The sequence below is a fragment of the Salvelinus namaycush genome, chromosome 9, assembly GCF_016432855.1.
Source record: "Salvelinus namaycush isolate Seneca chromosome 9, SaNama_1.0, whole genome shotgun sequence".
Lineage (NCBI taxonomy): Eukaryota > Metazoa > Chordata > Actinopteri > Salmoniformes > Salmonidae > Salvelinus > Salvelinus namaycush.
In genome coordinates, this window is record NC_052315.1 from 54433924 (window position 1) to 54457197 (window position 23274).

General features: G+C 45.1%; 1 protein-coding gene across 1 annotated transcript in view; it reads right to left on the reverse strand.

Annotated features, from left to right (window-relative positions):
* Window positions 1–1574: 1574 nt before the first annotated feature.
* caprin1b (cell cycle associated protein 1b) overlaps window positions 1575–23274 on the reverse strand; it is a 36305-nt gene continuing 14605 nt past the window's right edge. The window contains exons 6-17 of the mRNA XM_039001667.1: window positions 23121–23203; window positions 10739–10894; window positions 10354–10406; window positions 10049–10132; window positions 7313–7480; window positions 6771–6944; window positions 5929–6039; window positions 5563–5679; window positions 3617–3776; window positions 3184–3381; window positions 2754–2866; window positions 1575–2330 (exon numbers count right to left, since the gene is read on the reverse strand). Of these exons, the coding sequence (XP_038857595.1) occupies window positions 2241–2330; window positions 2754–2866; window positions 3184–3381; window positions 3617–3776; window positions 5563–5679; window positions 5929–6039; window positions 6771–6944; window positions 7313–7480; window positions 10049–10132; window positions 10354–10406; window positions 10739–10894; window positions 23121–23203 (1507 nt within the window). The 3' untranslated portion in view covers window positions 1575–2240. The remainder of the gene's footprint in view (window positions 2331–2753; window positions 2867–3183; window positions 3382–3616; window positions 3777–5562; window positions 5680–5928; window positions 6040–6770; window positions 6945–7312; window positions 7481–10048; window positions 10133–10353; window positions 10407–10738; window positions 10895–23120; window positions 23204–23274) is intronic.

Sequence of the window (23274 nt, forward strand, 5' to 3'; positions counted from 1 at the left end):
TTGTTGACGTCAACCAACGGTTTTCAATGAAGGGATGCTATGCTACTAGCTTCATGGCATGAATATGCACAGCCATCTCAAGGTATTGGAGTGGCCTTCACAAAGCCCTGACCTCAATCCTATAGAAAATTTGTGGGCAGAACTGAAAAAGCGGGTTTGAGCAAGGAGGCCTACAAACCCGACTCAGTTACACCAGCTCTGTCAGGAGGAATGGGCCAAAATTCACCCAACTTTTATAACTCCGATATAAATTGTTTCCTCAAAGTTGCCGGGATGTCACGTGTCCTGCTTCTAAGTACACTCGTAACAACTTAAGCATTACAAAACTTATATTCGATCAAATATAACTCACGTAGCATATAAGCCATACATTTTTTGTTGACCAAATTCAACACTCATTGACCTCCATGCAAAAACTCCTTGCTTGGTGGGCGAAACGAGGGGAAAAAAGACCACCTGCTGGAAGGAGACAGGTTTTCTGCCGAGTTGGGCCTCTCTTCCCCTCTGACAATACTAAAAAGAGGGGTTATTTTAGCAATAAGGCCCGAGGCAGTATATGGCCAATATACCACAGCTAAGGGCTGTTCTTAAGCACAACGCCGAGTGCCTGGAAACAGCCCTTAGCCGTGATATATTGGCCATGTATCACAAACCCTCAAGGTGCCTTATTGCTATTATAAACTGGTTGCCAACGCAATTAGAGCAGTGAAAATAAATGTTTTGTCGTACCCATGGCATACTGTCTGATATACCACGGCTGTCAGCCAATCAGCATTCAGGGCTCAAACCACCCAGTTTAAAATATAGGTTATAACCAGACTGCCTCATCTCTACACTACACCAGAGAAAAATAAAGAGGCTCAATTCGGCAGAAAATCTGTCTCCCTCCAGCAGGTGTCGTTTTGTTGTTTCTCCCACCAAGCAATTCGTTTTTTTACGGAGGTTAATGACCGTCTCGAATTTGGTCAACAAACAAATGAATGGCTTATTTGCTACGTGATGTTAATTTGATCAAATAAAATTTGTTATGTGACATCCCGGCAACTTTGAGAAAAAAAATGTCTATGCATATTCATGCAATGAGGCTAGTAGCATAGCATCTGTCTCCTTTGAATAGAGGCGGTTGACGTCAACAACCCTCAGCGAATATTCGTAAGAGGATTGCAACAACGAGACGTATCCAACAATCCAAAGAAAGAATAGGCGGGAGCTCGACAGTAGCGCCGCTTTGTGTACGAAGACTCCCATGGTACATGTCTTTCTGCCCTGACAATGTCAGTATCTCTATAATCTTTGACTAAACTTAATAAAATCACCATTTCAAGGTCTTCCTCAACAAGTAACCCACCATAGTAAAAGCAGTTTAATTTAGCCTCTGAGCTAATAAAGAAGCGTAGATAGGAAATGTAGTCTCGATTCATCCGTGGTCCCTTACCCAGCTCTCAGATTGTGTAGTTTTCTCCAGAGAATGCAATACACAGCTCTTTCCATCATAAGTCAAAACCATCTTGTCTAGCCCTGGCAACACTTTCACCCCCCAACAATAAAAGGACACTGGACACAATCACCACAAATCATGGGTAATGCAACATCTTTATTGAAACTCTTGAGGCAACATCAATTTACAAACTGAGGAATTGGGAGCTTCTTTTAAAAACATAACAAAAATGCTTTTTAGAACAAAGATGATATGTGAACAAAAAAAAAAAAAGGGGGGGACTGGGCAAGGAAAGAAACACTCCCAGGGGCTCAGACCAGCAGTGGCATGTTTTATTTGATAAAAAAAAAATCAACGAAATCTTTCAAGTTTACAGGCTTGCTTAAAACCATTTGTAACACTAAGGATTTACAGATCGGCTTGTGTACTCAGTCTCATTTTAAACCATTCATATTTTGTTCCAATATCAAAGCAGGCATTACTTTGATCCAAAAGCCAGGGAAAAAATACCACTGATGAGAAACAAAAAAGGACAAATAAAAGTGATGGGGCAAAATGCATTCTGGATATCTTGAATGTTTTCGTGTGGTGTGGAAAGTTGTCAGTCAAAATCTGTGCAAGTCGTTCCTTACCCCACCCCCCCACCTCGGACCTGACCCTTCAATTTGCCCCACCCAGGAAAAATATAACCAAGTAAATAAGTCCACCACTACACCGTTATACGTACCAGACGTTTCTGCAAACATTGAAATGTTAGGGCCAAGGGGAAGGGGTGAATTGGGACAGTCAAACACAGGCCCGATCAGGACCTCATGGCCTGGGCATTGCCTCCTCGAGACATCCCTCTGGATCCCTGGCCTGCTCCACGCTTGTAGTTCTGATTATAACCATCCTGAAGCAGGGTAAAATACAAAGCATTACTACTAACCGTTCTTATAGAATACTCCTACATAGATTCCTAACAAATAAAAGGAGACGATCCAGTGGTGCCCCCTATAAGACAAAGAGAGGGCAAACTTAGGCCCACAAAAGATTACTAACATGTAATGCAACAACTACTATAGATGCAAAAACAGATATGAAACACTCAAAGATCCTATATGGTAAAGGCGGGCCAACTTCCCAGACCTAGATTAAGCCTACTCTTGAATTGGAAAAATAATGCTCAACGGAGAAACTCCCCCCAGTTGAAAGTACTTTTAATTCCACGGCTTAAATCCGTGTCCGGCAAACCGGCCCTGAGCATGTTAGCTCAACATCCATCCCAAGCCCCCCCTCCAACCCTGTGTGAGTGATAAGGTCAAAGGTTATTTACCCCCCGCTGGTAGTTGCCACCATTGGAGTAGTCCCGAGGGGTGTTGAACTGAGCCTGTTGATATCCAGAGTTTGGAGTGTTGGCGAAGGGAGGCCGGTAACCGTCATATCCACCTGGAATGGATTGTTACACTCCAGTTAGACGCAGTCATTCAGTGAAAAGCATAGGTTGTTTCTTTCGCTTATTAAACAGCATCAAGACCACGATGACACCGACATGTGCAACAAGCATGTCGTATCAAATGTCAAACAAGTTGAGATCAAATCCAATAGATGTAGGTTTTTTTCTCCCATACACAACACTCAGCTCCAATCCATCTATTTAACGAACTACACTACAGACAAGAGAAAGCTCGAGTGTATCTTGAGGCTGATGTCCGGCCCTGCACAATTTAGTTTGTGACAGTAAAGGACAGGTCAGGCTACCGTACCTCTGAATCCGTTGGAGGGGCCCCTGTATCCGTTGACCATGCCGCGGGCGTTACGGGGGCCTCCGCGGGTCATGCCTCTGCTGTTGTAGAAGGACTGGGCCTGGCGACCAGCCGCGGGGATGAACCCTGGACCCTGCTGCCCCTGGGGCAGGGCCTGGCTGGGCAGGGCTGGGTCCTGGGAATGGAAGGCACCAACCACTACAGACAGGGAAACAGTTTGAGTAAAATGGCCTTTAAGACAGTCATAATAAAGTTCGTGAAATATCCTTTCCACACCATCTAGCACTGTTCAACCTGTACACATGGCCCTTTTCAGGACAGCTCCAGTAGCACTATGGTAAACGCATAACCAGGCCAGTGTGGTACGGCTCGACTTGGTTTTGCTCTGCAGTATGACAAGGGGAAAAAATCTGCTCCAGCCCTGCTAGCTCACCAGACTGCAGCTGCTCCGTCTGCATCTCTGTCTGCTCCACAGGGAGCTGCTGTGATTGGCTGCTGAACCCCTGCTGGCTGTAGCTGTTCTGGTATTGGCTGGCCTGGGTCAAGGCTTCCGCCTCATTGGCCGGCGGGACAGGGGCATTGAGGTTGAACACCTGGGGGAGGGGGGGGGGGGGGGGTAGCCTGGTTAAAACAATGGTGTGCCGAGTGTTCAGCCTGGTTTAACAACGCTAGGAACAATTGTCACTCACAGGCTTATCAAGAGTTAAAGCTACAATCTGAGATTTGTGTCTCCGCCCAATACTATCCCTGCCACCATCACAGAATGCTGTAAGAATCCAAGTTAAACGCTTCCAGTTCTGAGAGTAGGTTGCATATGAGCACCGGTAGTAGTAGTAAACAGAGATTCTGCACTATAAGCATTGTTATGAAAGGGCCAATCCGCAGTTGAAACAATGGTAAGAATTTTGGTAAGAATTACCTCGACTAACCTGTACATTGACTAACCTGTACATTGACTCTGTACCGGTACCCCCTGTATATACAGTTGAATTCGGAAGTTTACATACACCTTAGCCAAATACATTTAAACTCAGTTTTTCACAATTCCTGACATTCAATCCTAGTAAAAATTGCCTGTCTTAGGTCAGTTAGGATCACCACTTTATTTTATGAATGTGAAATGTCAGAATAATAGTAGAGAGAATGTTTTATTTCAGCTTTTATTTCTTTCATCACATTCCCAGTGGGTAAGAAGTTTACATACACTCAATTAGTATTTGGCGTCTCGGTCGTGTGCCGTCTCGGTCGTGTCTGTCGTGTGGCGTGTGTGTGCGTCTGCCTGCGTCTCTGTCAAATGTCTGTGTCTGCCAGTCTGTCTGTCTGCCCCTGTGTCTGTCCGTCTCTGTGTGTCTGTCCGTCTCTGTGTGTGTGTGCGTGTGTGTCTGTCCGTCTCTGTGTGTGTGTGCGTGTGTGTCTGTCCGTCTCTGTGTGTGTGTGCGTGTGTGTCTGTCCGTCTCTGTGTGTGTGTGCGTGTGTGTCTGTCCGTCTCTGTGTGTGCGTGTCTGTCTGTCTGAGTGTCTGTCTGTCTGTCTGTCTGTCTGTCTGAGTGTGTCTGAGTGTGTCTGTCTGTCTGTCTGTCTGTCTGTCTGTCTGTCTGAGTGTGTCTGTCTGTCTGTCTGTCTGTCTGTCTGTCTGTCTGTCTGTCTGTCTGTCTGTCTGTCTGTCTGTCTGAGTGTGTCTGTCTGCCCGTCTATCTATCTGTCCGCCCGCCCCTCTGTCTGCGCGCACGCGCCTGTCCGCCCGCCCCTCTGTCTGCGCGCACGCGCCTGTCCGCCCGCCCCTCTGTCTGCGCGCACGCGCCTGTCCGCCCGCCCCTCTGTCTGCGCGCACGCGCCTGTCCGCCCGCCCCTCTGTCTGCGCGCACGCGCCTGTCCGCCCGCCCCTCTGTCTGCGCGCACGCGCCTGTCCGCCCGCCCCTCTGTCTGCGCGCACGCGCCTGTCCGCCCGCCCCTCTGTCTGCGCGCACGCGCCTGTCCGCCCGCCCCTCTGTCTGCGCGCACGCGCCTGTCTGCCTCTCTGTCTCTCTGTCTGTGCGCGCGCCTGTCTGCCTGATGAAATCGAAATGAACAAAAATGGATGAATAAAGACAGTGAAAGAAAAAACTCAAAGACAGACCATATGAACAATATGGGAATACAATAACGATGATGATGAACATTCAACTCTTAAGACTCCTGCCTGCGTGACCGCCTGCGTGTGTGACCGTGCCTGCCTGCCTGCGTGCGTGACCGTGCCTGCCTGCGTGACCGTGCCTGCCTGCCGGCGTGCGTGACCGTGCCTGCCTGCCGGCGTGCGTGACCGTGCCTGCCTGCCGGTGTGCGTGACCGTGCCTGCCTGCCAGCCAAAGAGAGACTGTTTGCGTTTTGACTAAGGCCTTACTGTCTGCATGGACTGGAATGGTGCTGCATTGACATTGATGCCGGAGATGTGTGGGGGTTTGGAGACGTTGACAGACTGGAAGACCTGCTGCTGCTCTGACGACAGGGACATGGACGCCTGCGGAGAACAGTACCATCAGATACAGTGATCCTCTACTCAGGTTGGTAAGAGTGTGGCGCTAGTAACGCAAAAGTTGTGGGTTCAACTCCCACAGTGAGTCTGCCATTTCATTTTTGTATGTGTACATGATCACTGTGGAAATGTAACCCGCAACTTAAAAGTTGCTCACAAGTCAACTGCAAGTTGCTGTATAACGGATAAAAGTGTTCGCTAAGTGTCATGCATTATCCTTTTACAAATTTTTACCTGGATGGTGTCGATGGAGTCCGCATGCGGGCGCGGTTCTGGCGTGTGTGATGACTGGTACATGGGGCACGGCGTGGCGTACGACTCAGGCGTGGGGGACACCGTGGGAACCTGGGGATGAAGGAGCGGACTCATTCAGACGTCGAGATTCCTAACCTCTTCACCACAGAGGACTGCCCCATTTAAAACAGATCAAATGCATCTTTCAACCTCACTGGAATTATCACTCATCTAAAAGACCTTTGACCAATCCAGACAAGTCGTATCAGTGATTACTTAAGGGTGCATTTTTAGGGCCTCCCGGGTGGCGCAGTGGTCTAAGGCTAGCTGTGCCACCTTAGATTCTGGGCTCTGTCGCAGCCGGCCGCGACCGGGAGGCCCACGCACAATTGGCCCAGCGTCGTTCGGGTTGGGGAGGGTTTGGCCGGCAGGGATATCCTTGTCTCATCGTGCACTAGCGACTCCTGTGTCATGGCGGGCCGGGCGCAGTGCACGCTGACCAGGTCGCCAGGTGTACGGTGTTTCCTCCGACACATTGGTGCGGCTGGCTTCCCGGGTTGGATGTGCATTGTGTCAAGAAGCAGTGCGGCTAGGTTGGGTTGTGTTTCGGAGGACGCATGGCTTTTGACCTTCGCCTCTCCCGAGTCCGTACGGGAGTTGCAGCGATGAGACAAGACTGTAACTACTACCAATTGGACACCACGAAATTAGGGAGAAAAAAGGGGTAAAATAATAATATATATATATTTTTTAAATGGCATTTTCAAAGTATTTGAACAAGGCCATCTTTATGTTATTAAAAGAAGCCCCTGCCATCAACCTTCAATAACACCAGTACTCACCTGCATGGGCTCAGGCTGTACCGGGACGGTGTTGTGTGGTGAGAGGCGTGATTTTAGATGGACTGGGGGACAGCCCAACTGAGGAAGGTCTATGTTCTGAGCTGCAGGCTTCATGGGCTGGGCTGACACGATGGCTGGGTCAATGAGCTGGCCATCAAACTCCAGCATAGAGTCCTGAGGGAGGAAGCAGAAAAGATGGCTGAATAACAAAACTCTTTCCTTTATTCCTCACATCTTTGATTCCTTGATCTTCTGACTCCACAAAATGCATTGGTCCTGAGGGAAGCAAACAATGTTATTATGGCACTATGCTGTATATGTGACTGACTGAGGTTCAAAGCCATGGTCCCCTATAAGCCACTAGATCGTGTTCACCTGCTGAGCTAAAGCCCAGGCATTAGCTTGGACCAAATGCCTAGTATTCAGGTCCAAACCGCCTCATTGTACAAGCCTGAACCACAGTCACAGCAACCACAGCTAATGGCTAGACTTTAGCTCAGTGGGCTAACAGTCTTGAAGAGGGTGGTGGTTCGAATCCTCACCTGCATGAAGTTGTAAGGCCCCTGCATCTGTGACAAGAGGTCCTGGACTGCCTGCTTCCTGACCACCGGGGGTGTGACTTTGGGTGTGGCCACGTTCAGGGAATGGGTCTCCAAGTCATTGGGGGGAAGGGCTGACTGTACAGGCTGTTGCTGGATGACACTCACCACCTGAGGGGGAAGATCAAGAGGCAAGGCCAGAGGCTGTATACCCTATGATAGTACCCTTCCGTATCCAGTCCCATAATGTCTTGACTAGACGATTACATAAAATGGGTCATTTAAGATATAGTCCAAATTAGACTTTTTGAAATGTAGGTGACGTCTTAATTCTTAAACGTAACATATCTTGATAAAAGGCATCGGGTATGACTAAATCAATACATGAATACAACATTTTATTTTATATACATCTCCTGCTGCTTTGATCGCATGCCGGAGGACTTACAGGACGGTAAAACCCGTTAGTTACAGGCCGTTTCATATTAGATGACACCGTTTTATTTTTTACTGAATGTTGACAGCCAATACTTTAAAATGCAAAAAAAATTGTTTGTCTCTGAACAGTTGATGTTGAGATGTATCTGTTACTTGAACTCTGTGACGCATGTATTTGAGCTGCAATCTGAGGTGCAGTTAACTCTAATGAACTTATCCTCTGCAGCAGAGGCAACTCTGGGTCTTCCTTTCCTGTGGCGGTCCTCATGAGAGCCAGTTTTATCATTGCGCTTGATGGTTTTTGCAACTGCACTTTAAGAAACGTTCAAAGTTCTTGACATTTTCCAGATTCAGACATGAAGGTCAGTCAAAGTAATGGACTGTCGTTTCTCTTTGCTTATTTGAGCTGTTCTTGCCATAATATGGACTTGGTCTTTTACCAAATAGGGCTATCTTCTGTATAAAACCCCTACCTTGTCACAACACAACTGATTGGCTCAAACGCATTAAGGAAAGAAATTCCACAAATGAACTTTTAACAAGTCACATCTGTTAATTGAAATGCATTCCAGGTACCTCATGAAGCTGGTTGATAGAATGCCAAGAGTGTGTCAAGGCAAAGGGTGGCTACTTCTAAGAATCTCCAATATAAAATATATTTGGATTTGTTTACAATATGTTTCCATGTGTTATTTCATAGTTTTGATATCTTCACTATTATTCCACAATGTAGAAAAATGAAGACAAATCTTTAAGTGAGGTGTGTCGAAACTTTTGACTGGTACTGTATAACTACAGAATTAAAACAGATCCTGCTTCCGTTGCCTGCGAGCGATTGTTTAATAGTCTACTGCCCCTACGAGCAACAAACATCACGCATGTCGGACAAACCACTTCACCATTTCGTCTGTTTTTAAATCTTTGTTAATCTGTAATAAAGGCTTTCCACTTTATTTGGTTTGAACAGCCTCTGGTATTATTGATCATTTATCTAGTGTTGTTTACAATGTTTCAAATTGTCAGAAAAATAATATTCATAATAATAACCCTTATTTTTCTCGATCTCCTTATTGTGATTATGATGATGGTCATTATAATAATTAGTAATGGCATTATAACTAGTAGGCTTAGTAAAGAGCAGCCTTGTATAACCACCATGGAGCTGTAGGCCTAAGAACGTATCCTCTTTAGGTTTTAATACCGTAACTTAGTCAGGCCTAGGTTTCAATAGTTATACAATAGTCAATCATAAAACTTTTCATGTCATCACACAGAGTACGAGTTGTTCACGATTTGAAATGCAACCAAGCATTTAAAAGTTAAAAATAAAGTGACCATTTAATAAATAAGCGTAAACAATAAATAAACAGTTCCATTTTGTAAAATTGCATTCAGGAACGAATGCAACTTTAGTATTTTCTGTAATAAAGTCTTTACAAAACACTCTCCGGTACACTTATAATTCATTTAGTGTCGTTGTCATTGTTCCAAACGGTCAGAAAGATTACAATATAATTTAACAGCACTTGTTGGGCACACATAATATGCACGCAGCGCTGGCTCCTTACCTTCTTTTTCTTGATCGGCAGTATTTTCCACGACTAGCCACATTTATTCCACACATCTGACTTCCCCTTTACCTCCTGAGCAACCAGTAAACATCCCCCCGTTTCTAGTTGATTTGTCACGTCCTCTGCATTCATTTTGCTGTGTGTTACGGTGTTCAGAGTTTGTTATAACCAACTTATTGATGCGAGTATGATAAGCTATAGGTCAGGCCATATCGGTCACGTGCATGTGATGCATGCATGTCACGTAAAGAGAGCAAGGGTTGAGGGAACAGGGAATGTTTTTCCTAAACAAAATGAGGGATTTCGGTAACTTTTCAGTCAGAAATGGCTAATTACGCTGCAGCAACACAGACAGCACGATAAACACTGTTCTGTGGTGGTCGCTGCAGAAGAGAGAGAGACAACAGGTGCTAGTCCCACAGTGACTCGCTGTAATTTTTATATTTACACACCGCGCAGCAAGTCTGAGCCCGGCCCAATTAAATCAATTGCGGTTGGACTCTAGTCATTTGCATGTCTTAATTATATCTAACAGTGCACTTAAAGCATCAGACAAGCTTAGTGCAAATAGTTGATTTTATTAAAACACATAGGATGTGTCTATGAAAAAATACACATTTAAACATTTTGATTGGTTGAAAGAACAGATGACTCTGTAGACCAACATTGTTTTTTGTCTGGGACAGCCCTACCATGATTTGTGTAATATGTAAAACACTGAGCATCATACCTCTGTTTCTGTCATCCACTTGTCTCCTTTCTCCTTGTCACTGCTGCTGTACGTGGTGTCTGGAATGAACTGTCTGTTTACGAACTGAAAAACATAAACAAAATGGCCACCGTCACAAAGCAGCCGAGACATGATAATAACTGAATTAACACGGTAGTGTTCAGTAGGTAGGAAATCAAAGAAAACTGCGCAAAACAGGTAAACATTATCTGAATTTGTCCAATTGGAAGCACTTATTTTCATTTCCATTGCAAAATGTAGTAAAACATTGCCTTAATGAATTCCAGGATAGTAAGTCCTCTCACCTCTGTAGCCTCCACCTTAATGGGCTCTATGTACTCTTCAACTATGTCACCCTCTGAAGAGAAAAATAATTTTCAGAATGCAGGACGAAAGATCTTCAATTAATCAACATCTTTATTGTCACAATTGGAAAACTAAACAATACAGCAACAAACGTAACTTAAGGAGCGAACAGTTAACATTTAATATTGCCTACAACTTGCTTACAAATTGACAAACTTACGTGTACTTTCGCTAACAGCTACAATTGGTTCGCCATTTTCAAAAAAAATCTCACATTTCTAAGGACGGCAAAGGAACGTGACCAGTTGAGCTATCAAAATATGTATAACTTGGTCCATTTATAACTCAAGAGTGCACATTAATGTCAATGTCAAAAATGTTGACCTTGGTCGACGGTCTGCTCCTCTGCCGACTCCACTACTGCCTCCAACTGCTGCTCCTCATCCTCCTCCTCCTCACACACTCCATTCTGGTGGGACTGGGCTTTGTCAAAGTACCCGCTTAGCAGCACCCGGTCCAGGCTGTCCTTCAGAGCTTTGTCTGGGGAGGGGAAGGGCAGAGAACCATCAGCATCACCATATCACAAAAAACACCACGGTATTATGATGCATCAATCTACAATAAAATATGGTGGACACATCTGGCCAAAGTATGTCTCATCGCATTCTCCAGTCTTGCGTTCCGGGCACTGAACCCCCCCCCCCCCCCCCCCCATTGAAGTGCTCTATTGAACATGACCCAGTTCTCCAAGAGGTGGTGGTGCTGGTGACTGGAGAGAGGCGACTGGCTTTTCTAGACCCATAATGCTGAGACAGCCAGTTCTCTGTCTCTCTGTGTGAGAGAATGGGTCCTGTGAGTGGGACCACAGGGCAGGCTATAGGGCCACTGGCACCCTGCCCCAGACCTTGGCAACCTGCCCCAATGCCACGCTGAATCAGGAGAAGCCCTCAACATTCAGTCCTCTGTCCTGGCAGACTGCATTGTGTGTGTGTGTGTCTCTGTCTCAAGGTCACATCAATCAGAATGCACCACTCCTATAGCGTGTACCCCTAGGCACAGATGATTCATATTACAGAACTGTACATTTACAAGACTTCAGCATTCAGAACGCACCATTCCATTCATCTGCAACACCTCAGTTAGTTATGGTAATTGTGCCAGCCCTATATAACCGACAGTTACGGATGTCATGCATAAATTATACAATTACTCTCTACTGCAGCAGTCGCGTTCGGATATGTACGGGTCCTTTCAGGCAAGTCAGTTAAATTTGCATCCCTTGAGTCTCTGGTGTGTAAACTGGTGAGGGTCCAAAAGGTTGATGTTCATTTAAATTTGCATATTTTCAGAGAATAACAACTACATATTTGAACAAATCTCAATTCTCGGGAAACATGTTTATGGTAGGCTAGCATTGCTTAATTGATTACGTGGGTTGAATTTAATCCAGAGAAGTGCATTGTGCCATATCACAACGTGTTGCTGCACTCATGAGTGGCATGGTTTTCCATGTCTGAAGCGGGCCTATAGGCCTATTTGTTTGACAAGATAGCTGTGCATGGCTGCATCCCTGTATTAGGTTGTTTTGGTTATTTGAATTGCCGTTCACCTTTCGTTTACTGCATTTGTTTACTATACAGCCTAAATATAGAATGTGTCATGCCTTTATCAATGCGATATTTTGTTTACTAGGCTTAACTTGGTACCGCCGTTTCGTTTGCAGTTGTCAGTATTTTAAGCCAAACTGCTATTCAGTATTTTTGTTTGCATGCATAACTACGCTACTACTTTCAGCATTTCGTTTGCACTATTTTGGTAAGACAGCTGTGTGTACAGCTGCATTCACAAAGGGTAATTCACCTATTGCAAACAGCCTATCCATCTTGTAGCCTATATTCATGACCGAAAACCGCCTCGCTTTAGTGTGTAGGGCTCTGTCCATTTTGCTGATAAAGCGCCGCGGAGATGGGCTACAGATTTTGGCAGCAACGTGTCACTTCAAAAATCACTCAATGGCCTCAGTCTCAGAATTTGAACTTTGTTTATTGTGGTATAGCGTGATGAGCAGAATTGAATATAGATGGATATTGGCGGAAACTGGAACGTTGGCGGAAACTGTCGTACACGTCGATCCAAAGGATCCCAAACATGGTCAATGGGTGACATGTCTGGTGAGTACGCAGTCCATGGAAGAACTTGAAAATGTTCAGCTTCCAGGAATTGTGTACAGATCCTTGCGACATGGGTCCGTGCATTATCATGCTGAAGCATTAAATGATGGCGGCGGATGAATGGTATGACAATGGGCCAGAGGATCTCTTCACCGTATATCTGTGCATTCAAATTACCATCTACGAAATGCAATTGTGTACGCCTATGTAGATATCCCATTAAAAATCAGCCGTTTCCAGCGACAATAGTCATGTACAACATTAACAATGTCTACACTGTATTTATGATCAATTTTATGTTATTTTAATGGACCAAAAAAAGTGCTTTTCTTTCAAAAACAAGGACCTTTCTAAGTGACCCCAAACTTTTGAACGGTGGTGTATATGTAGGGGTAAAGTGACTAGGCAACAGGATAAATAATTAACAAGCAGTCTTATTCAGAGACTTGTCCCGAACCCATACCTGCTTTCTCTTGGCTGTGTGCTTAGGGTCATTTTCCTGTTGGAAGGTGAACCTTCGACTGAGGTCCTGAGCAGGTTTTCATCAAGGATCTCTCTGTGCTTTGCGCCGTTCATCTTTGCATCGATCCTGACTAGTCTCCCCGGTCCCTGCCGCTGAAGAACATCCCCACAGCATGATGCTGCCACCACCATGACACACCTTTGGGATGGTGCCAGGTTTCCTCCAGACGTGACTCTTGGCATTCAGGTCAAAGAGTTCAATCTTGGTTTCATCAGAACAGAGAATCTTCTTTCGCATGGTCTGAGAGTCTTTAGGTGCCTTTTACTAAACTCCAAGCGTGCTGTCATGTGCCTTTTACGGAGGAGAGGCTTCCATCTGGCCACTCTACCATAAAGACCTGATTGGTTAGAGTGCTGCAGAGATGGGATAACTTTCCAGAAGGACAACCATAACCACAGAGGAACTTGAGCTCTGTCAGAGTGACCATCGGGTTCTTGGTCACCTCTCTGACCAAAGCCCTTCTCTCCCGATTGCTCAGTTTGTCCGGTCGGCCAGCTCTAGGAAGAGCCTTGGTGGTTCCAAACTTCTTCCACTTAAGAATGGAGGCCACTGTGTTCTTGGGGACCTTCAATGCTGTAGAAATGTTTTGGTACCCTTCCCCAGATCTGTGCTTCGACACAATCCTGTCTCGGAGCTCTACGGACAATTCCTTCTACCACATGGGTTGGTTTTTGCTCCGACATGCATTGTCAACTGTGGGACCTTATATAGACTGGTGTGTGCCTTTCCAAATCATGTCCACCTATGTCAATTGAATTGACCATAGGTGGACTCCAATCAAGTTGTAGAAACATGTCAAGGATGATCAATGGAAACAGAACATACCTGAGCTCAATTTCGAGTCTCAAAGCAAAGGGTCTGAATACTTACGTAAATAAACAATTTCTGCTATTTTTTTTGTACATTTGCTTTGTCATTATGGGGTATTGTGTGTAGATTATTTATATTTAAACCATTTTTGAATAAGGCTGTAACTTAAAATATGGAAAAAGTCAAGGGGTCTGAATTCTTTCCGAAGGCACTGAATGTTTAATGATCTGCATGTCATTGTGGCAGTAAGTGGAAAAACTGCATGAAACCTACTCTTCAGGTAACAGACACACTCTTTCTCCCGCTCTCTCCCAAACATACACACACTGCTCCTAACTCTAAAAACGTTAGGCACCAAACAGAATGTAAGGAGCCACAGAAAGAGAATGATTATTTCTATATAGTTACCCCTATATGAATCCTACATTCGAAGAATAACGCATGAGTAGCAGAACCTTTTCCTTTCTTCCTGGGCCAATCAAATTAGCCTAGACCTACAATCAAGTTACCAGGTTGTTAGCTTGCTATGACTGAACAACGTTGTTTGTCATCAAACCAATCATTTGTGGGCCGCGATTAGTTTAAAACAGACTGCGACATGTTTTGTGAAAATCTATCAAATGCGTGTGAAATCGCAGTGTATGCTGTTTTACCGTTTGAGGTAGAGACAATGTTTTCTTTGCTGTAAAGCTGCAAAAGCATGCATGTCACTAAGCTGCTTTTCCTCTCTGGCACTCCTGCGTGACAACCAACTCGCAAAGCCTATACTCAGACTGGCCTGTGCTCTTTGTATATAATTTCACCATGTATCAAATGTAACAAAAGACTGATCAGGGTCACAATCCCAGCTCGCCATAAAGGCTAACTTCTATTGGAAAAACTGATGGGGAATAAATGTGCAGGAAGAGCAGACAAAGAGAAGCAGGTGAGAGGGCTGGTAGGGGGATGCTGAGAGAAGCAGGTGAGAGGGCTGGTAGAGAGATGCTGAGAGAAGCAGGTGAGAGGGCTGGTAGGGGGATGCTGAGAGAAGCAGGTGAGTGAGGGCTGGTAGGGGGATGCTGAGAGAAGCAGGTGAGTGAGGGCTGGTAGGGGGATGCTGAGAGAAGCAGGTGAGTGAGGGCTGGTAGGGGGATGCTGAGAGAAGCAGGTGAGTGAGGGCTGGTAGGGGGATGCTGAGAGAAGCAGGTGAGAGGGCTGGTAGGGGGATGCTGAGAGAAGCAGGTGAGAGGGCTGGTAGGGGGATGCTGAGAGAAGCAGATGAGAGGGCTGGTAGGGAGATGCTGAGAAGCAGGTGAGTGAGGGCTGGTAGGGAGATGCTGAGAGAAGCAGGTGAGAGGGCTGGTAGGGAGATGCTGAGAGAAGCAGGTGAGTGAGGGCTGGTAGGGAGATGCTGAGAGAAGCAGGTGAGTGAGGGCTGGTAGGGGGATGCTGAGAGAAGCAGGTGAGTGAGGGCGGGTAGGGGGGTTCTGAGAGAAGCAGGTGAGAGGGCGGGTAGGGGGATGCTGAGAGAAGCAGGTGAGAGAGGGCGGGTAGGGGGATTCTGAGAGAAGCAGGTGAGTGAGCGCGGGTAGGGGGATTCTGAGAGAAGCAGGTGAGTGAGGGCGGGTAGGGGGATTCTGAGAGAAGCAGGTGAGTGAGGGCGGGTAGGGGGATTCTGAGAGAAGCAGGTGAGTGAGGGCGGGCAGGGGGATGCGGCTGGTTGATCAGAGCTGCCACACGTGATATGCGCATAAAAGTGAAGTGGACATTATTGGACTGGTGCATACAGTAGACTAGTTGCTGTTGCTTACACAATTAACTGAACTTATAAAATTTTATAAACAGGCGCCAGTGGGGTCTTTAGATCGGTAGGGCGGAAAATGTTGGTAGTATCATATGAAATGGTTCTCTAAAATGTTGGTATCATGATGTTTTGGTACGGTGATATTACCGTGGTACCGGTATACCATGCAACACTAATTCCTTGAGTTATCTTTCTATTATTCTCTCTGCATTGTTGGGAAGGGACCGTCAGTAAGCATTTCACTGTTTGTCTACACCCGTTGTTTACAAAGCATGTGACCTATGACATTTCATGATTTGACTTGGCGGAGCAAATGGCGGAGGCGCGCGTGAACGCGCAAATGGAAGGCCGAGGGGAAGATTTGTGATTATATATTGTTTCCCTTTGTTGCTATTCGAACGATTATCACGGAGATCGCAGTCATTGGCTGGCCAATTACAGTCATCAAAAATTCCATGACCGTCACAGCCCTAGCCTCAGTACTGTTCACAATCCTGCTCTGCATTACCTGCCTTACGCCCCCCCACGATCCAACTTCCAGCCATCAAACCCTCTTGTATTTCCAGCACAAATCATAACATCTAAGGAGTTGTGACAGACTGACAGTGGATAGCTATTGTCATTGGCACAATGTCCTGCCAAATAACTAAATGTCTTTCCTGTCTAGAGAACAAATATTAGATAAAGTAATTGGCCAAACTAGCCTGGTCCCAGATCTGTTTGTGCAGTCTTGCCATATCCTTAAGCCGAGCATACAATACACGATTTTGGCACCGACTTAGCTGTCCCAGACAAGTTTGAGAAAAACAAAATCCCCATGTCGTTGCCCCCTCAGGGTGTGCGGCCGTCACCGATGCGCGTTTACTGCGAGTGGGTCAGAGACGCAATCTGAGGGCTACCAATCCTGTCTTTGAGCTATCAGCCCAGATATCCCGATATTTTCAAACATTTGATTTTTTTTAAATCGGCACAAAATCTGCAATCATCTAGTAGTGCGAGAATTGCAACAACACGTTTTGAGAATGGGGATCAGCAATAGCCTATGAGAGCTCACCAGAGAAGCCAAAGATGACATTGTATCACATCACCCAGAACGTGTACACTCTTGAGCAGGAGCGATGACTAGGCTACTACTAGTTTGTACTTGCCTTTAACCAAAGCCAGGGTCAAATCTTTACAGTTCTGAAGTTCAAAAGCAAATGTTATTTCATCCAAAATGTATTGACTAGATATTTCAACACTGTATGACAGCCTGGTCCCAGATCTACCAACATAGACAGGGCTCTAACTCCACAATGAAATAGGGTGCAGGCCAGGCAGCAGGCTGTTAGCCAACCTGCCAGCTTAGTGGAGTCTGCCACTAGCATAGTCAGTGTAGTCAGCTCAGCCATCCCCATTGAGACTGTGTCTGTGCCTCGACCTAGGTTGGGCAAAACTAAACATGGCGGTGTTCGCCTTAGCAATCTCATTAGGATAAAGACCTCCTCCATTCCTGCCATTATTGAAAGAGATCGTGATACCTCACATCTCAAAATAGGGTTACTTAATGTTAGATCCCTCACTTCAAAGGCAGTTATAGTCAATGAACTAATCACTGATCACAATCTTGATGTGATTGGCCTGACTGAAACATGGCTTAAGCCTGATGAATTTACTGTGTTAAATGAGGCCTCACCTCCTGGTTACACTAGTGACCATATCCCCCGTGCATCCCGCAAAGGCGGAGGTGTTGCTAACATTTACGATAGCAAATTTCAATTTACAAAAAAGAAAATGACGTTTTCGTCTTTTGAGCTTCTAGTCATGAAATCTATGCAGCCTACTCAATCACTTTTTATAGCTACTGTTTACAGGCCTCCTGGGCCATATACAGCGTTCCTCCCTGAGTTCCCTGAATTCCTATCGGACCTTGTAGTCATAGCAGATAATATTCTAATTTTTGGTGATTTTAATATTCATATGGAAAAGTCGACAGACCCAGTCCAAAAGGCTTTCGGAGCCATCATCGACTCAGTGGGTTTTGTCCAACATGTCTCTGGACCTACTCACTGCCACAGTCATACTCTGGACCTAGTTTTGTCCCATGGAATAAATGTTGTAGATCTTAATGTTTTTCCTCATAATCCTGGACTATCGGACCACCATTTTATTACGTTTGCAATCGCAACAAATAATCTGCTCAGACCCCAACCAAGGAGCATCAAAAGTCATGCTATAAATTCTCAGACAACACAAAAATTCCTTGATGCCCTTCCAGACTCCTTCTGCCTACCCAAGGACGTCAGAGGACAAAAATCAGTTAACCACCTAACTGAGGAACTCAATTTAACCTTGCGCAATACCCTAGATGCAGTTGCACCCCTAAAAACGAAAAACATTTGTCATAAGAAACTAGCTCCCTGGTATACAGAAAATACCCGAGCTCTGAAGCAAGCTTCCAGAAAATTGGAACGGAAATGGCGCCACACCAAACTGGAAGTCTTCCGACTAGCTTGGAAAGACAGTACCGTGCAGTATCGAAGAGCCCTCACTGCTGCTCGATCATCCTGCTTTTCCAACTTAATTGAGGAAAATAAGAACAATCCAAAATTTATTTTTGATACTGTTGCAAAGCTAACTAAAAAGCAGCATTCCCCAAGAGAGGATGACTTTCACTTCAGCAGTAATAAATTCATGAACTTCTTTGAGGAAAAGATCATGATCATTAGAAAGCAAATTACGGACTCCTCTTTAAATCTGCGTATTCCTCCAGGGCTTAGCTGTCCTGGATCTGCACAGCTCTGCCAGGGCCTGGGATCGGGAGAGACACTTAAGTGTTTTAGTACTATATCTCTTGACACAATGATGAAAATAATCATGGCCTCTAAACCTTCAAGCTGCATACTGGATCCTATTCCTACTAAACTACTGAAAGAGCTGCTTCCTGTGCTTGGCCCTCCTATGTTGAACATAATAAACGGCTCTCTATCCACCGGATGTGTACCAAACTCACTAAAAGTGGCAGTAATAAAGCCTCTCTTGAAAAAGCCAAACCATGACCCGGAAAATATAAAAAACTATCGGCCTATATAGAATCTTCCATTCCTCTCAAAAATTTTAGAAAAAGCTGTTGCGCAGCAACTCACTGCCTTCCCGAAGACAAACAATGTATACGAAATGCTTCAGTCTGGTTTTAGACCCCATCATAGCACTGAGACTGCACTTGTGAAGGTGGTAAATGACCTTTTAATGGCGTCAGACCGAGGCTCTGCATCTGTCCTCGTGCTACTAGACCTTAGTGCTGCCTTTGACACCATCGATCACCACATTCTTTTGGAGAGACTGGAAACCCAAATTGGTCTACACGGACAAGTTCTGGCCTGGTTTAGATCTTATCTGTCGGAAAGATATCAGTTTGTCTCTGTGAATGGTTTGTCCTCTGACAAATCAACTGTACATTTCGGTGTTCCTCAAGGTTCCGTTTTAGGACCACTATTGTTTTCACTATATATTTTACCTCTTGGGGATGTTATTCGAAAACATAATGTTAACTTTCACTGCTATGCGGATGACACACAGCTGTACATTTCAATGAAACATGGTGAAGCCCCAAAATTGCCCTCGCTAGAAGCCTGTGTTTCAGACATAAGGAAGTGGATGGCTGAAAACGTTCTACTTTTAAACTCGGACAAAACAGAGATGCTTGTTCTAGGTCCCAAGAAACAAAGAGATCTTCTGTTAAATCTGACAATTCATCTTGATGGTTGTAAAGTCGTCTCAAATAAAACTGTGAAGGACCTCGGCGTTACTCTTGACCCTGATCTCTCTTTTGACGAACATATCAAGACTGTTTCAAGGACAGCTTTTTTCCATCTACGTAACATTGCAAAAATCAGACATTTTCTGTCCAAAAATGATGCAGAAAAATTAATCCATGCATTTGTTACTTCTAGGCTAGACTACTGCAATGCTCTACTTTCCGGCTACCCGGATAAAGCACTAAATAAACTTCAGTTAGTGCTAAATACGGCTGCTAGAATCCTGACTAGAACCAAGAAATTTGATCATATTACTCCAGTGCTAGCTTCCCTACACTGGCTTCCTGTTAAGGCAAGGGCTGATTTCAAGGTTTTACTGTTAACCTATAAAGCGTTACATGGGCTTGCTCCTACCTATCTTTCCGAGTTGGTCCTGCCGTACATACCTACACGTACGCTACGGTCACAAGACGCAGGCCTCCTAATTGTCCCTAGAATTTCTAAGCAAACAGCTGGAGGCAGGGCTTTCTCCTATAGATCTCCATTTTTATGGAATGGTCTGCCTACCCATGTGAGAGACGCAGACTCGGTCTCAACCTTTAAGTCTTTACTGAAGACTTATCTCTTCAGTAGGTCATATGATTGAGTGTAGTCTGGCCCAGGAGTGTGAAGGTGAACGGAAAGGCTCTGGAGCAACGAACCGCCCTTGCTGTCTCTGCCTGGCCGGTTCCCCTCCACTGGGATTCTCTACCTCTAACCCTATTACAGGGGCTGAGTCACTGGCTTACTGGTGCACTTTCATGCCGTCCCTAGGAGGGGTGCGTCACTTGAGTGGGTTGAGTTACTGACGTGATCTTCCTGTCTGGGTTGGCGCCCCCCCTTGGTTTGTGCTGTGGTGGAGATCTTTGTGGGCTATACTCGGCCTTGTCTCAGGATTGTAAGTTGGTGGCTGAAGATTTCCCTCTAGTGGTGCGGGGGCTGTGCTTTGGCAAAGTGGGTGGGGTTATATCCTTCCTGTTTGGCCCTGTCCGGGGGTATCATCGGATGGGGCCACAGTGTCTCCTGACCCCTCCTGTCTCAGCCTCCAGTATTTATGCTGCAGTAGTTTGTGTCGGGGGGCTAGGGCCAGTTGGTTATATCTGGAGTACTTCTCCTGTCTTATCCAGTGTCCTGTGTGAATTTAAGTATGCTCTCTCTAATTCTCTCCTTCTCTCTTTCTTTCTCTCTCTCGGAGGAACTGAGCCCTAGGACCATACGTCAGGACTACCGGGCATGATGACTCCTTGCTGTCCCCAGTCCACCTGGCCTTGCTGCTGTCCCAGTTTCAACTGTTCTGCATGCGGTTATGGAACCCCTACCTGTCCCAGACCTGCTGTTTTCAACTCTTAATTATCGGCTATGAAAAGCCAACTGACATTTATTCCTGATTATTATTTGACCATGCTTGTCATTTATGAACATTTTGAACATCTTGGCCATGTTCTGTTATAATCTCCACCCGGCACAGCCAGAAGAGGACTGGCCACCCCTCATAGCCTGGTTCCTCTCTAGGTTTCTTCCTAGGTTTTGGCCTTTCTAGGGAGTTTTTCCTAGCCACCATGCTTCTACACCTGCATTGCTTGCTGTTTGGGGTTTTAGGCTGGGTTTCTGTACAGCACTTCGAGATATTAGCTGATGGCTATATAAAATAAACTTGATTGATTGATGACAAGCGTGAATGTCTTATTCACGTAGTGTGACCCCCCCCCCCCCCCGTCTGTGCCACATCATTTAGTGTGCATACCACTACGCTGGCAAGTCAAAAAACGACAGAAAGGACAGTTGTTTCATGTAAGAGGCTCAGCAATGTTGGATTTTGAAAGTCCTGTAGTGTACAGATGGCATTACATGACAGCACAAATAGATCTGAGAGCAGGCTATGGCCAAACTGGAAGACAAATATATATATATTTTTAAACACTACTTGACAACCAACATACAGTATTTAGAATAACACATTTTTACAAATAAAGGAAAAATGACTGCTTTTCAGGAGCTTCCAACAACACAGATAGAATGAATTGCCCAGGGGCCTGTCCAGGAGGATGTAACGTTACAGAACATTCAGATATAAATGTATTGTGAAGAACAGATATACAGTACCAGTCAAAAGTTTGGACACACCTACTCATTCAAGGGTTTTTCTTAAATTTGTACAATTTTTTACAGTGTAGAATAGTGAAGACATCAAAACTATGAAATAACATATGGAATCATGTAGTAACCAAAAAAAGTGTTACATCAAAATACATTGTAGATTCTTGAAAGTAGCCACCCTTTGCCTTGACAGCTTTACACTCTTGGCATTCTCAACCAGCTTCACCTGGAATGTTTTTCAAACACTCTTGACGGAGTTCCCACATATGCTGAGCACTTGTTGGCTGCTTTTCCTTCAATCTGCGGTCCAACACATCTCAATTGGGTTGAGGTCGGGTGATTGGGGAGGCCAGGTAAACTGATGCAGCACTCCATCACTCTGCTTCTTGGTCAAATAGCCCTTACACAGCCTGGAGGTGTGTTGGGTCATTGTCCTGTTGAAAAACAAATGATAGTGGGACTAAGCGCAAACCAGATGGGATGGTGTATCACTGCAGAATGCTGTGGTAGCCATGCTGGTTAAGTGTGCCTTGAATTCTAAATATATCACAGACAGTGCCACCAGCAAAGCACCACCACACCGCCTCCATGCTTCACGGTGGGAGCCACATGCAGAGATCATTCGTTCACCTACTCTGCGTCTCACAAAGACACGGCGGTTGGAACCAAAAATCTCAAACTTGGTCTACGTCCATTGCTCAGGTTTCTTGGCCCAAGCAAGTCTCTTCTTATTGGTGTCCTTTAGTAGTGGTTTCTTTGCTGCAATTCAACCATGAAGGCCTGATTCACAGTCTCCTCTGAACAGTTGATGTTGAGATGTGCCTGTTACTTGAACTCTGAAGCATTTATGTGGGATGCAATCTGAGGTGCCGTTAAATTAATTTATCCCCTGCAGCAGAGGTAACTCTGGGTCTTCCTTTCCTGTAGCGGTCTTCATGAGAGCCAGTTGCGACTGCACTTGAAGAAAGTTACAAAGTTCTTCACATTTTCCAGATTGACTGACCTTCATGTCTTAAAGTAATGATGGACTGTCATTTCTCTTTGCTTATTTGAGCTGTTCTTGCCATAATATGGACTTGGTCTTTTACCAAATAGGGCTATCTTCTGAATACCATCCCTACCTTGTCACAACACAACTGATTGGCTCAAAAGCTTTAAGGAAAGAAATTCCACAAATTTTAAAAAGGTACACCTGTTAATTTAAATGCATTCCAGGTGACTACCTCTTGAAGCTGGTTGAGAGAATACCAAGAGTGTGCACAGCTGTCATCAAGGCAAAGGGTGGCTACTTTGAAGAATCTAAAATATATTTTGATTTGTTTAACCCTTTTTTGGTTACTACATGATTCCATATGTGTTATTTCAGAGTTGTGATGTCTTCACTATTATTCTACAATGTAGAAAATAGTAAAAAGAGAAAAAAAACCTGGAATGAGTAGGTGTCTCCAAATTTTTGACTGGTACTGTACTGTATAATTGTCTGTGAGACTAGAGATTGGGGACCGTGTCAGCTCTATTCGTTCCATTTCTATCGGTTTCTTGAATGTTCAGAACGTTTCAGACCACTGAGCAGTGAATTCACCTAGTTGTAGTTGGTCAAACTTACATGTTGTTCCTGCTACAGCCTTGTCCTTCCCTTCCAACAGATCCATGAGGTGTTGAGAAGCCTCTTCGTACTGGTCAGACAACCTGCAACAGGAGATGTACAGTTTTAACTTGGGAAAGAAAGATACCTGTACACTTGAATGCTCCTGCAGTTT